General features: G+C 48.2%; 1 protein-coding gene across 2 annotated transcripts in view; it reads right to left on the bottom strand.

Moving 5' to 3' along the window:
• Nucleotides 1-301: 301 nt before the first annotated feature.
• Nucleotides 302-16067, bottom strand: part of DTWD2 (DTW domain containing 2) — a 53021-nt gene continuing 37255 nt past the window's right edge. For both annotated transcript variants that reach the window (XM_061570757.1, XM_061570758.1), the window contains exons 5-6: nucleotides 6923-7051; nucleotides 302-467 (exon numbers count right to left, since the gene is read on the bottom strand). In XM_061570757.1, the coding sequence (XP_061426741.1) occupies nucleotides 309-467; nucleotides 6923-7051 (288 nt within the window). In that variant the 3' untranslated portion in view covers nucleotides 302-308. The remainder of the gene's footprint in view (nucleotides 468-6922; nucleotides 7052-16067) is intronic.

The following is a 16067-nucleotide window of genomic DNA, read 5'->3' as shown; positions in this document are numbered from 1 at the left end:
GCCATCGATCAGTCACGCGGCGGCTGTCGTACCTCTTTGAGGCCTTCGTAGCGAGGGGAACGCTCGCCAACCGATCGGCCGCCCCATCCTCCTCTCTCCTCCTCAGGGCTGCACTCTGCCCGCCCGCCCCCCCCCTCCCGACTCCTTCTCACTCCCCACTCCGCCCTCCTCCATCACCCGCCCTCCACCGACCATCGCTCTTCTTCTGCCCACATCGTTCCATCGCCGCGGCCGTCCCTTGTCACCAGCCGCAACGCCTCCCCAAACTCACGCTTCCCACCCTCCCTCCCTCCGCCTCCCCCTCCGCCTCAGTAGAGCAGCTGCTGCATGCGCTTGAGCTTGCGCTTGTTGGTGGGCAGCGGCTTCTCGTAGAGGCCGCTGCGGAGGAGGTGCTCCTTGCTGTGGTGCACGCGGGCGCCGTGCTCCAGCTGGAACGAGCAGAGGCCCCGCAGCGGTCGTAGCAACGTCTGCACGCAAGCCCACGGGAAGCGGTTCAGGATAAGGGTTTGCACGTATGGCGAGTTGCACCGATGGGAACTTCAACGTCTACTGTGAAGCAGATGGGATTGGTACAGGTGGGGCGTAGGGAAGGGTTGGAAAGCTATGAGCCACGATATCATTTGATAAGGTCCCATGGCCACATGATCGTTATGAGGCCACAATGGTCACTTACTCTCCAGAAGAGGGAACGACCCAGAGGAGCAAGGAGGAACCACAGACGAAGGGGAAAGGCAGCTAATTAGTGATCCAGAGCCAAATCCCTACGCAAGCTCTGCTGTTCTCTATATATTAAGGTCTCACTGTCCAATGAATGAGCTTTCATACGTTGGAGGAAAACGAAGCACCCAGAAGAAAACCCACGTGTGCAAGTGGACAACGCTGTATCCCACACAGACGGAACAGGCGCAGTTCACATTCTTCTGTACCACTTTCTCGTGGCGAGCCAGGACACGGCACCTCCTCGATGCTCAAGAGAAGCGAATTTCACGACATCTGCGCGTGATCCAGCAAAACTCGCTGCCTCCACGGTGCTGGATTACGGGCCACGTGCGGAAACCCCCGCCGCCGGGCTGCATCTTAGGAAGCATCGTAGTCGCACTAATCGGGCACCCGAGGGAAATATTTTTGACCTGGCAAAACTGTTTCAAATTTTAGCAGGATTCCACAAGTGCACACTGCAGGACCACAAGGTGAGCAATCGTGATGCATTTATTTATTTATTAGATAACACTAAGTTTATACTTTATTATTCTATTTTTTGCATTAACAGGGGGAGAAAATACAGGCTCTATAAAAGGGGCCCAAGGCGGGTATCGAACCCAAGCCCTCTGCTGCTGTCAGACACAAGTGTTACCACTGCGTCACTCCATTTACAGTTGGGATTTTCGAGTTTTATCTGACCCTAAGACCACAGAAGGTGGCCGGACTAAAATCCTAAATGATAAAGAAGACGTAATTGCCAACACGATAGCGCGGGAGAAAAGGCCACAACGGGCCTTCGGAGTCGGCCTTCCCGAGTGAACGTGCGCCAACGTGGAATGAAGCTGCAAAGTCTCCGAGTCTACACGCGGGAAGCAGAAGCCGCTCCGTCACGTGCGGCTGTAGGCGGATGTTGGGGGGGGGGGGAGGGTTGGGGGGCGGGAAGGGCTCCGTGGAGTGCGCCGCTCGCGTTCGCTCCGCCGCGGGTCCTCGTCAAAGGGAGGTTTGATGTAGATTTGGCGGCGTGGCGGACAAACGTTTAAATGGTTAATGTCCCAGTTAAGCTCGGTTGCTCGCGTCCCTCCGCAGTCTAACAAACGGACGGCCGAGACGAGCGACAAACACGGGTCACAAATCGAACACGAGTTTAAATTGGGTGTGGGCGGTTTGCAAGGCATGTCGACAGGTAGGTGTGCGCACACTGCTCTCTGTGCGTGTCATGCGGAGGGGTGATTTGACCGTACTTCATGCTGGCTCAGCGCGTGTTGGTGATGGAGGGGGAGCAGACGCGGGGAGCGTAGAAGTACAGTACGAAAATGTATTCTACCGCACTGACTTGTCCACCACATAGCCCTGCAGCTTATAACATGTAAGAAAACTTAAGCTAAATAAACAGAAAAGTTTAATCATAATCAACGTTTTTGGGTTTAGATCGCGTTTATTTATAAATGTGTCATAACCCTCCACCACCCGACACGGCCAATCAGTAAAAAAGTGTCACGTTGACAAAGACAAATAGTTCACTGCTTTAGCCCACCGGTGTGTTGAAGCCACAACATTTACAATTTGAGTACGACGTTTCGCTGGTAAAAGTTTAACAATGGATATTCAAAATACCCACAGTGATACGAAGTTCAAAATCCTTTATTTTCAAAGACTATGAAGAGCACTTATATTCATAATGTCTAAGGCATAGCTTATGGAAGCTGAGCCGAGACATGTTTTTAATGTGTTACACACTATACATGAAGTGGATTTGAATTACATTTTTGGACATGATACGGGAATGTTGAAGCGTTCCAAATTACACGGTTTTGTCTGCAGTGTGGGGAATGTTCACCCAGCAACTGTAGGGAAGTTTTTTCGTTTTTTATGAGGGCCTTGGAAAAAAATGTCGTGACCAGCGTAAAGTTTAATCTTTTAACAAAACGGGGAGGCGGGGAGCGGGAGTAACTGACTAGAAATAGGGATCGCAATGGTGGCACGGAATCATCTCTTGTCAAGAATTAAGTGTTAGGGTGAACGTAAAACCCATGTCTGAAGAGTTTTAGAGCTGTGGTTCGTATTGATTGACACTGCACATCAGCATAATAAGAATAATTAGCACAGTTGGCTACATCCGGTGCGTAATAAGTTCAACGTACATATTCAATGGTGGGAAGCAGAAGAGAAACACCGTAGTTTAATAAAAGCTTGGGTGGATAAAGAGAGCCCAGCTTTGTTATTGCCACTCGCCGTGTCTCCTCCTGCTCCTCCCTGGCGTGGGGTTATCATCACTAGGAGAAGAACACTCACAGAGGCTGGCGATGGAACCGCGTCACACGTGTCGACGGAGCTGTCACACGGCGGGGCCCTCGCCGCCGTGGAGCGTTTGCCGCTCGTTGCAGAGGTTCACGGTTCGAATCGAGCGGCCGCTCCTGATTAATAATGCGGTGTAACATCTGTAATTATTCTAAACACATTTTTATTTTTTACTTTACCAGGTAAGGCCCACTGAGCAATATAGGTCTTTTTCAGAAGTGGCCTGGCTACAAATGATTGCTCAACGAAGTGGCTCATCATGTGGAAATTTATAGCAGCCAAATACTCTAAACGCATGTTGATTCTAAATGTGGAGGGAAACAATGGAGGAACCGGAGAAAAATCCACACGACCACGGGGAGAACATGCAAACTTCAAATATACAGGCGTCAGGGTCAGGATCGAACCCACGACCTCCTGTACGCCAGGCGAGATAGTTAACATCTCGCTACCGCAGTGCCCCAGTTATGGTCCTTACGCACCGTCTACTTCACAGCGGACATTAAAAGATTCCCTGACATCATTCAAAAAGAGAGGGCCATTGTGTGCCGATGTCGGGATGAACATTTTACCAATTATAAAATTGCACTGCTAATAACCAAATTGGAGATATAAAAAAGCAACGCTCGCCCATTATTGTCAGATTAATGCCCCAGGTTATGCTTGCAGATGAGACCAATCTGATCTCTTGAGTTCTCATTAAACTATATAAACTTGAACTTTTGTTCCATTGTTACAAGGTCCTTCAACTATATTATGCAGCTGGCCACACAATAGAGCGAGTGTGTGTTGGCGGGCCATGTGACGTCTTTAGTCATGCGTACAGATGTTACAAGGTCACGTGACGGCGTGACGTCACAATGCCTGTACATGAGACCTCGTGTCTGTGGGTCTCTCATCTCTATTTGTCGTTAAACAAAAAAATAAATTAGCACACATATCTGTTCCTCCACATAAAAGAGAGAGTATTCTTTTAGACACATCTCATCAGCCAAGGGGCCTTGTGGGAGTGCGTAATTTGTGCAGTTATGGTACAACAAAGGCACACTCAGGACAGGTGCGACAATTAGTATCTCATCACTCGATGCCAATCAGCAGTTGTGTTGAACCAATGCTGCTTACATTATGCACTCCCAGAAGGCCGTGTTTTATGTGGAAGGAAAAATGTGAAGGAGGTAAACTGTCCCTTTATTTATTTTGTTACTTATATTCAGGATTTCATCTCAATAATCTGTATCTCTTTATGTCCCTGCGAGGCACATCTATTGAAGAACCCTGCTATAGAAAAACACCAAGTTAACTTCCAAATCGAAGGAGGTGGAACAGCACAGCACAAATAAGGTGGAATGAACAAACGGGACATGACAAAGTAAAGAGTCAATGCTTGTATAGAATCGTGAACCAGAATCGTGACAATTTAGAAAATCGCACGGGGAACAAACCACCACAAGTCGAATGGGCGCCATGGTGGCAAGATGTTAACCACCTCGCCTGGTATGCAGCAGGTCGTGGGTTCGATCCCGATCATAACACCTGTATATTTGGAGTTGGCACGTTCTCCCTGTAGTCGTGTGGATTTTTCTCCGAGGCCTCCGGTTCGTCCCTCCACATTTAGAATCAACATGAATTTAGAGTATTTGGCTGCTATGAATTTTGACGCAATAAGCCACTTCGTTGACCTATCATTTGTAGCCAGGTCGCTTCTGAAAAAGAGCTATAAAGCTCAGTGGGCCTTAACTGGTAAAATATTTTTTTTTTCATAGTTTAGTTTATAGAGTGCTTTGGGTGGTGGTGCGGGAGGGAGGGGCTGTCGAAGAGTGAGCAGGGGGGGGGGGCTTTAGAGAGAAGCCAGGGGGGTCATTAAGATGATCAAGAGAGACCTTCTGGGTGAAGCGAAGGAAGCCCTTTGGCTGAGCCAGGGGAAGCCTTTGTACTGAGCAGGGGGCCCTCGGGGCTCTTAGGTTGGGGGGGGGGGGCACAGTGAGGACTGTCTGAGGTCCAAACCAGGTTCAATTAAACAACCAAAAACAGGCAAAGGAAAGAGGAAGTGAAACGACTGCACCAGATTGAGCTCCCCCCCCTGACTTGCACTAATAAGGGATCAGTCACTTAGCCTGTTAGCGAATGCCTATTAAGACCGGCACACGGCACACCTGCGTGACGGTCGTGTCACAAGCAAGACATCTATCTGGCTACCTCTGTCTCCCCACTGCCAGTATTTACAAACACAGGCACTCGTTTAAAAGGCTGAGTGAACCTAAGAGTGCCCAGACTAGGTACAGATTCCATTTGTCATGGCTAGGAATCGAATCCAGGTCACTGAGAATCTTGAACCGCTATGCCACCGCTCACTACACATTGGACTAATACAAAGACTCCTCGCATAGCCTCAAAAGACGGTTAGGGCAAGCGCTGTTATCGTGCACCTATGAAGGCTGGAACGGCACATGAAAGGGTGGGTGGTCAGCAGCACGCCCGGCCGCTTTTGTCTCCCCTGCGACTCATTTTTACACATCACAATAGGAACTAATTTATGGCTAAGTCGATCTAGGAGAAGCCCAGGACTCATACTCAAGTCACTAAGTTCACAGCGCAGCACACTAACATATGCATACAAACAAAGATAAATATCCCCAGTGTTGCCTTAGCAGACTTTTGGGGCAAGTGCTGCTTGCCAGCACCTGTGAAGGCCGGAAAGGCACACGAGGAGGTGGTTGGCCAGTACCATGCCCGGCCACTTTTATCTCCCCAGTGGCGATGTTTATACACCACACCAGGTACACATTCAGGCTGAGTCGACCTAACGTAAGCATATAACAACAACAACCGCCATTCGCCACTAAGTGGCGGTGACGTCACCACGATGCTTGTGCCAGGCCAAGTGCACCTTGAGGCCACACACAGGAACACACAAGCTGAAGGATCTACTTAATAGGCGTGGTGCTTGCCTGCTCGTTATCCAGCCCGTGTTACGGATTTGGTGTTGCCTCTCCTGTCACGTTTTCAAATAATACCATTCGTTCCTGCAGCGCGCACTTCGACATAAAGGTAATTCGGTCCGGCTTCACGCCACGGTCCAGAACTTTTCAATTTCGGTCTGTTTTGCTTGTTTTGTTTGGCGTCCACTCGACGTTAATTGAGCGCCCGTGTCGGGAGGCGAAAAAGGAGGGCGTTGCTGAATTCCATAGCGGGAGCGGAACGGGCCGTCGTCACGGGCGCCAACGCCGTCCCATTAGGGCAATTAGCGGGATCAATGGCTGATGACCGTAACAAACGGTGGGTGCCAAGCCAGCATCCGAGCAGCTCCATTTTGCCAGCATTGATGTTTCTGGCCCGCGCAATTTTTCCTCCCACGAATGATTAATTAGCTAAAAAACATTTTTTGGGGGGGATCAATAAGACGAGCGGGAGGGGGTGGTGTAGGACCCACTCCTGCTGCGCAAGGCCAGTATAGGGCCGCGGTTCGACGAATTGATAAGTTGACTTATGCAATGGCTAAGCGGGTGGGTGGTGTAGCAAATGTTATGCCCAAGACTGGGCAGGGAAAGTGGCTTGGCAGCTCCACGCTTCGCCACTCATTCACTCACTCGCCAGTTAACCAACTCTGAACTAGTTAACATGCGGCGTGTCTTATATACTCAACTCACTGGCTTAATGGGTAAGTGAAAGGAGAAGCTGTGTAGTTTACACTGGAAGAAGGCCTGTTGGGTTGAAGGTTCAAACTTGATTTCCTTCAAGAGATTAAATAAAATACCTCAAGATTGCCTTTTGTGTGTGTGTGTGTTGGAATTGCTTTGCCTTGGGGGGACTGGCCCCGGGGGTAGCTGTCTCAGGGACCGGAATTACAAACCTGCTGGGTCACGTGTTGTGGTTTTGCGAGTCAGGGGGTAATAAGTCGAGGTCGACGGTCGAAGCCACGCACCTCGTGGATGCTGGGGTCACGCTCGAGGGCGGCGAGGGCGAAGGCGGCACACTCCAGCGTCGAGAGGCACGAACCGCGGGGCTGGGAGCGGATCACGTACTGGCTGTCCCTGCTCTCCCGCAACTCCACCTGCCACGGCAGCAACGCGTCACCACCAAGTCACCATTACCGATGCGCCATGACTATTGACACCAAATATCCCCCCTGCTCCCCCCACCTACAGCCCTAATAGACTGTTGGGGCAAGTGCTGTCAGCAAGCAGCGCCTATGAAAGCCGACACGGCACATGAGGGGGTGGGGGGTGGCCAGCACCACGCCCGGCCACGTTTGTCTCCCCAGTGGCAATGTTTACACACTGCACCAGGTACTCATGAGGCTGAGTCGATCTTGGGAAGTCCTTTGACTGGTTCAGACAATCGTCACTGGTGTTGGCCGTGAGCGGGAATCAAACTCGTGTCGCCGGGTTCGTAGCGCAGCGTGCTAACCACAATGCTACCGCTACACACCTATCAACACCACCACTGTCACCATCACCACTGATATATAATCTTTAACAGTCACCATTACACATTCCACAAGGAGTGACTAATCCCATATCTGCATTTTCCATCAATATGCTTCATTCCGCTGTTGATATGTAAACTCCTCTGTCAAGGCGCTCTCCTCCCCCGACCCAGCTTAAATATATACTGCCAAGCTTGGCGGTGTTCATTGGAACGCTGTCTTTCCGACAGCTGTTTCTTTTTTATTTTATTATGTTTTATTTTAATCATTTTATCATTTCCCTTCTACGTGACTTTACCGAAAAAACCAAGAAGATGAATCCCTGCAGTCACGAAAGCTTTAAATTGAAATTTAGTCACCATTACTCCATTATCACCACCACCATCAAAACTATGGTCACTATCACCACTGTAATACAATCACCACGAGTCACCATCAATGACCGACCATCACTGTCAATACCACTTTGATCACAACCATTAACACAGCGACACAATCGCCACCACGTCCACTGCCAACCAATGACTGACACTACCAACACCCTCACCACCACAGCAATATGATGACCAGTGGTCACCATAACCAATACACTGTCACCAGTACCAACACTGTCAAAGCCACCACCATTTATTCTCTAACAGTTCCCCAGAAAATGTCATCCACTTCCCCAGATTTTATTGAGAAAATACTGCACTATTTCCTCTCTCTCTTCGTTTTTTTCACTGTTTGTTTTTGAAGGAGGAATAAAAATAAATATAAGCAGCTGCAAATGTCATCATTTGCAGACGACTTGGAGAGAAGTGAGTGACACCTCTTTATATCGATATTTCATGCTCGTGACAGTTCCGATGTATTATAGATAACCACCCAGATCAACAAATAAAACAAAGACCCTCCCCATAGCCCTTAACACTGTTGGGGCAAGGGCTGTTAGTAAGCATCTTATTAAGCAGCAGCGGCAGCAGGGCACCCCAGGCGTGGTATGACCAGCAACACACCCGCCACTTTTTTTTTAAATCCCCAGTGCTGATGTTTACACAGTACCACGGGTATTCATTTAAGGCTGAGTTGACCTTGGGGAGGCCCAAGACAATGTAGGTCAGGGACTTCCATGGAGAATATTGCGTGATGTGTGAATCGCAATATTCATTGTAATGTGTCTCACTTTTGTAATAAATTCTCCTACCAATCCTCATATTGCCCATTGCTATCATGATACTCATCAGGATGGTGCTGCGTTGGTAACAGTGAGAAGGAGTTCAATTCCTGATTCTGGAACCTTTCTGTGTGGAGGTGTACGTTCTCTCCCCCTGTTCTGTGTGGGTTTCATGTAAGCTCTCCAGTGTCCTCCCAAAGATAATACATAAAATGCAAATGATGCTGGCGAAACATCCCAATGCAACAGGATCCTCCAGAAAAAAGTGTGTTCAGACTCAAGTGTGGTTTTCCTGGACAAAGTCGTTTCAATTATTATTATTAATCACACAGACACTAGCAGTCTTCTATCGCTTTCTCTACCAGCCAGTGCTTGAGCTTCATATGTTAGCAGTTGCACATCTAGCGCAATCAAATGGGGCCCGTCCACTCGTGCACATCGCCAGCGGCGCAGCGTCGTAAGTAAGGGCCCTAGTGCAGGCAACACACGGGATGGACCTGTCCGACTTCCGCTCTTTTCGGCAGCCCGTCGCCTGGATCCCTCCAGAACGTAGGCCCCAGTGCAGTTGCAGCGCCTGCACACTTGTGACGGCTAAGCCGCTGGACATTGCTGAGCGCGCTTCCCAACCGCGCCCGCCGCACTGTCACACATCTATCTTCCTATTTTACCTTTCATGCCGTCTCGAGGCGTGCTGTTTGACAGATTTGCACTCCCTCGCTTATATATTTATTTCCCCCCCCCAGAAGGCGTTTGTTTGATGGATCCCACATCCTCGTTGTTTGTGTTTTCGTAACCTTGTATTCAACGAAAACATTTAATAACGTATTTCTTAGAAAAGCAAGATAAACACGGCATAGGATGTAACAATCATAATTTCTGTCTAGCCCCATTGATGGTTACAAGACTTGTGGCTTACTCTTCTAAGGGCATGCTCTTCACAACAACAATCACGTTCGGTTTATTTATTTATATATTACCTCTTAGAGTTTTTGTTCTCTTTTTGCACGTTTGCCTTTTACTGGAAATTCAATAACTTAGTCTGCCTTTAATAGAAACTCCCCCGCCTGTTCTGTGGGAGATGCCAGCTTCTCCCACCCAGCACGCCCCAGGGGGTCAGAGAGCCACCATCTCCTGGGCCAGGTAGTGTGTAACGCTTCTCCACATTACTTGGGCACTTCGAAGGGGGGAGGGGGGGAGGGGGTTCACATTCGTGTCTAATCATGTCCAGCATGTGTTGAACAAGTGAGAGTTCTGGCCAAGATGGGTCCGGCGGCTCGGTAAACCGCGGAGGGCTTCGCTCCCTTCTCCTTGTCTGTTGCCTCCTCTTGCGTTGAAACTGGAGGGACTGCCTCCATTTCAGCCACCACCACTCTGCGTCTAATTCTTCTGACATCTCCCCAGAGGAAATACCTACACAGCCAATTCACCGCCCTCGTCACAACTATCTGCTGCTCATGAGAAGCATCCCCCCCTCCCCGCCCCTCTGGGTGTACTTGGTGCATTTATGGCAGGGCTAAGTTCCTCCGCCGAGTGCTACCCTCCTCCCTCAGCCTGTTTATTCCTCGCAGGAGTTTCCCTTTTCTCAGTTCCTGGGCCCTGTTTACCCACTGGTGGAGGGCTGGGCACTGTCCTGAAGCGTCTCGGCTGTCTGCAGCCTATCCCTGGCCCCATCACAATGAAGCTCAAATTCTTCATTGCCCAGAGGTGGGAAATGAAAAATTACCAGATCTTGGTGATGAAAAAAAATGTCTTAAAAGAAATTGTCCCTCTGAGGACTACTTCAGCAGCTTAATTACATGCGGTGATTGTCGCCTTAATTACTATGAACGTCCTTATTGAACTATTTTGGGCATTATAGCATTTAAAAACAATTTGAGTGCAGAAGCACTCAAAAACACCGGGAGCCTAGCCCAGAAAACGAAAACACTAAATAGAAATGGAAGAGCAGGAGGGGTCAAGTGCGTGATGTGCAACCGCCGTATTATCAGCATGGCCAGGACCCTCCTAAAACAGAGTCTCAGGACTCAGTGTGGCTTTGCGAGGTGAACGATTGGAATAATAAAAGGCTGATGGAAATGGCAGCATTTGCAGAAGACCTGCACAAGTGAGTGACACCATTTCATATGCATTTTTCATCCAAGTGACAGTTTCTATTTATTATAAATAACCTATTTATATAAATGTACATATAAATTGCGTGTCTTTCTTAACCCAGTCCATGATGCCTCCTAGCGCATCGTGGCACAATGCAATATCCCCAGTAATTATTCTTTATTATAATGATTACATTTGTTTATCCAGAAAAAATATCTCAATGCTACGTTTTTGCAGTAGGGGTGGGGGGGGGGGCGATATTGCTACGAGTAGTTTCAAGGTAAATTGTCAGCACAGGGATATTTGGCCAGGACCAGTCACACATTGCATGCTTTGTTTTAGCTATGGGAGGAAACCAGAGAGCCCAGAAGAAAGCCATGCACAACACGGGGGGAGCATACAAACGCAGATAGGCACCCGGGTCACGAATCTAAAACACATTCCTGCGGAGGGAGCTGGTAGGAACGTTGGCTTGCTCGGTCAATGGCCAGGGTCAATGGAGGCGTAGTGTATTCCGCAAATATGTCCGACTGTGAAGGCGGCTACAAGCCGGCATTAGTAGGTTAAACGTTGAGTTTTATAAGGGCACCACGGGGTGACCAGCCCTCCCCCACCCAGCCCCACCCCTCCCACCCCCTCCCCACCCAGCCCCACCCCTCCCATTTTTGGATGCACGACGGACGGATGGACACAATAATCCCCTGTGGGCTAGTGTAACCAGGAGGTTCCTACCAGTATCAGGCGCTCCTGACTGTGACGCACGAGTGTTACCACGGCACATGCCACCTTGCCACCCAGTAATGTTATCAAGGATGGGTCAATTCATTATTTGCATGCTCTGCCCCAAAATGTGGCTTCAGGCTGCTAGACCACTGCTAATGGTGTAACGGGACCTTAAATGTGCACGTAAATTACTCGAGCGTGAACTTAATTGACAACATCCTCGCAGCACCATTATCGGAAACGCCGAGAATGGATGGATGGATGCCGAGCGTATTTATATGTAAAACGATAAGAAAAAAAATAAAATAAGTAAAACAGCGGCGGTTGTGAAGGGATTGGAAAACCATTGCCGCGGTGCGGACAGCCATCAGAATAAATTTCTGTTAGATAGAGAATGCCGTCGTCCGGCCACGGATGTAATGGAACGGCTGGAGAATATCGAGCAGAATTAAGGAGCTCCCTTTGAGCGGCGGCAGGCTGCTGGGATGGGCCGAATTTACCGGCGCGTCTCGTCGGTGACTCTTAAGCATCCTAGCGAATTTAAAGAGACGCGGATGCCGATCGGCTGTCGCGGAAGGAGCTGACAAGCCATGCTTTTGGGCACGATAGCCCCCCCCCCCACCTTTCCCCTCGCACCTCCCCTTGTCACGGTGCACCATCGCAGCACACGCGTGTGCATGGGGCCTTCTCTGTGAAAAGGGACGTCTCTGTTTTCCATGAGCGATCCTTCACACGTCACTTGAAAAAGAAAAATGAATGCAGCGACGGCGGCGTGCGTTATCAACGCCATGCCCAAAACAACGCGCTAAATTATCCGTTGAATTTGGAGGTGAGAATTTTTTTTAAATTAATTTTAAATGTATCCTTTCCAAGAATGCTTAAAAGTCACCAAAATTATTAGCACTGCCTCATCATAGAAAAAAAATGTCGTAATAGGTTACAGTTTCTTACCGAAGCCCTTCATCTGACTCTGAAATCTCACTTTACACAGCGGCACCCTAATTTGTTTTTAAATTGACAAATGAACAGTTCTGAATTGATATATGAATGATTTCCCCCACTCTCCCATGATATGTTGGCCTATGATATATTTCTTTATTATAAGGCAGTGTTCATGATGAAAATTGTGATTTTTTTCTCTACTGCCAACTCGGTCCGTGGAATCTCAAAAAATGTAACGAGGTAGAAAAGTCATGCATACACATGGATTATGTACCTCCTTCCACGTGCATTTTGTACTGGGAAGTATTTAACTATGTAATTATGAATACCGCTGATGGAAGGTAGAACTTAATAGCATATTTGACAATAGTAAAATTTTTGCACTGGTTTATGCCTCCATGTTTCAGGAAAAAAATCAACTTTCCTGGTTTTCTGAAGGGCAAGTCCCTACCAGCAACGCAACTCTATACTAAAGTTTATTGCGGATCAATGTTAAGAAAGTTCTCATTACCCCAATGTGATAGGCGAACGGATGGACAGATGGACGGACAACACAGGATGCTTTCATTCGTAATTGGAAAGCATTGAAGACATTAATTTAAATTAACCATCACGAACCCAAGCCAGAAAATTAAGAATTTGAAGCTGAGCCGCCCACACAGCATTGCTACCGTTTTGCCCAGAGCCAGTCTTGTGTAAAATTGAACCTTCCTGTTGCCGCAATTGCTGTCGCCGCCGCTGCGTATTGGCGAGATGTAGCGAGGCGGCGGAGAGCGCTGTTGGAGAAACGCTGCGGATGACAGGCTCGCAAATTGCGCTCCACTGCTCTGCATTCAGCCTCAACGTTTTGTTGTGGCTCGCCATATTTTGACCGTTTCCTTTTTTGGCCAACTTTTACCACTGCAGTGAAGAATCACTTTCATTCCTGGCGGCTCCGCACAGCTCTGTGGCGAGTGCTTTTTTGCACGTAGCTCCAAGGATAGACAAGGCATCATGAGAAATTCAACCCAAGCATTTAGAATGTTTAATTGAGTTACCCTATATTATAAATATCAACGTATTATGGAACTTTGATCACAACATTTGGTTTTGCTGCCAATGTATATCCCCTTATTAATCCACTGATGAACAAAGCCTTCACAACAATGTTGTTATTCGTTGGGGTTGCTTATCCATACGTTACCACAATGGTCGGTGTGGACCAATGAAGGGTGGAAGGGGACAGGACCAGTTCAGATATCACTCACCACTGATGTTAGCCATAGGCGAAAATCGACTTGGGTTGTCAGATGCAGTGCGCCAACCAATGCACCACTGCTCCCCCAAGCATTGCAATAATTAGCTCCTAAAGCACCTCGTCCAAGTTATAATTTATACAGCGGTAGAATAATCTTCAACTCTTTGGCTTAACATTACTCTTCTTGTGTTGCCTTGGACGAAATTAAAATTTTAGTTTCGCCAAAATTCTGTACCCCTTGTGTATTACACCACTGTTGATACCCAGTACCCACATGTCTGCCTTGCGAAATGCAACACAATCATATCAGTGGAGCTCTCAAGCAGCTTGAATAAAAAGATAACAATAGCTGAAGATGTTGATGATGTTGCTAGCGATGATGCTAGAAATCACGATGATGACGGTCACAATGAAGCCAGAAAAAAATCAGAACTTAAAAAGACAACCAGCGCAAATTGCACAGCTCACAATTAACCCCTGGACCCACGAACATGCAAACCGCGGGAGTTTGGCCCTTGATTAATTACGGGGGCACGCCAGTGACCGAGGAGACATCGCCGCTCGCACTGCCTACCTCTTCCCTGAAAGACAGCCCAGACAACAGCCGCACGGGCGCGCGAGCACACATGCAGGCACGGTCGCACAAGAGACACACGGCCAAAGCCATGTGACATTTAATAGACGTGAACGTACACACACGCGCAGTGCGTGCGAGGGTTTGACAATAAAAATGAAGACAGCTCAGCATCAAACAGCTATGAGAGGGCAATGCCCTCTGAAAAGAGTCATAAATTACTAATATAAATAATATTACAATTTTTACAAACATCAAGCGTGTTTTTTTAGTGCTCTCCCTTTCTCTCTCCCTCTCTCCTGTCCTCTCGCTTCCAACTTTCACGTGAACTTCTGTCCCACCCTGACCTTTAACGTTTTCGCCGCCGAAGCGAATGCACCGAGCCCAACGTCTGCGCACAATTAATTTATGAGCTGGCACGGCACGACGATGTCGGCAAGGCCACCGTCATCGTGATAATTAATCTACGCCACGTGACCCGCATTTGTAAAAAAACGGGCGATGGGGTGAATGTGGCCGCACCACGCGCTTGCTTGCGCGTCCGCTTTGGAGGCAGGGCTGGTGGATCACGCAGAGATTCCGTCTGCGAGCGAGACAATTAAACCTGTAGGGAGATTAAGTGAGCTGCAGGAGGCAGCGCAGCAAGGAGCTCGATGGCCACCACTGCGGACTGTTGAGCGCTATTATGCTCGCGTGTATGTGTGCATGTTAAACTTCTGTCGCACCGTATGTAGCCAGCCGTGCTCATCGGAGGTGCGGGGGAAGGAAAATCGAGGTGCGCGGAAGGAAAAAAAACAACCCGCATGTGCAGTATGTTCACTGGGAACACTGGTTTTGTACCACAAGCGAAAACACCCGAAAGGGAAATGGACAAATATTACAAGTAGAACCCTCCTAGAAATGTGTCTTGATACCGAGCCGAGGGGAGTGGTGGCTTAGTGGTTAGCGAACTGTGCTCTGGACCCGGTGACCTGAATTAAATTCCCAGACTCGTGATATCTGAACTGGTTGTTATGCCTCACGTCTTCATCAAACCAAAACTACCAGCATAGTTCAGTCTGAGGTCAAACAACCTGCAAATTAATCTAAGAAGGCTTGGAGAGGCCTTCATCCCAGCAGGGTCCTGCCAAAGGGCTGTACACTCGAATTCTTATCATTAAGTGGAGATTTTCTAGAAAAGCAACGCAACGCTTTCCCTACAAAATCACTAGACCTTTATGCATTTCACCAAAACCACATTTTGCTAAGTACAACAAAAGCTCTGATTAATTTTCTCTGCGTGCGAAGGGCTCTTCTCATTCAAATGGGCTCTTTAATAGGTGTGCAGACACAGGTGCGCACGGATGTACAGTGAACTTTGGGTGCCTCACAGTTCTCGAAATGTCGCGCCTGCAATTTATTTCTTTCAAACCTAGTACATTGCACCCAGACGATGAGCTAATTCCCATTGGGAGAGGGGGAAATGTAATTTTGAGAAGAAAAAAAAATACGTGCGCATGTTTTCACAAGGTAACAAACAGCCGATCGTAATACATGAAAATAAATGACCAACGAAATGTCATGATTGAATTGACCCGCTCGCTGCTCCATGTCCTAGCCCAAGCATCGATTGGGCTGTGCTATAACACGCAAACAACTGCCGATTTATGTCCAAATAAATTGCGGGAGGTTTTTTTCCACCACCTCTTTCATCGTTGCCGCCACCACCATCTTTGTCGTCGCTATTTGGAATAAATTTTTTGGGTTTAGCCCGAGATTTTGATTTGATCAAATTTGTGTCGCTAAGAACCCTCCACCACCCGACATAGCCATCATTAAATTGTCGCCTGTGCGTACGTTTAACACCGTGCCAATTACTATTGTTTCAGCTCACCTGCAAAGTTGAATAACAATTCTCATCACAGAATACTGTAAG

This window comes from Lethenteron reissneri, chromosome 46 (assembly GCF_015708825.2).
Source record: "Lethenteron reissneri isolate LAM-NWPU_2019-01 chromosome 46, ASM1570882v1, whole genome shotgun sequence".
Lineage (NCBI taxonomy): Eukaryota > Metazoa > Chordata > Hyperoartia > Petromyzontiformes > Petromyzontidae > Lethenteron > Lethenteron reissneri.
The sequence above is the reverse complement of the archived record's forward strand: the minus strand, read 5'-3'. Positions and strand labels throughout refer to the sequence as shown.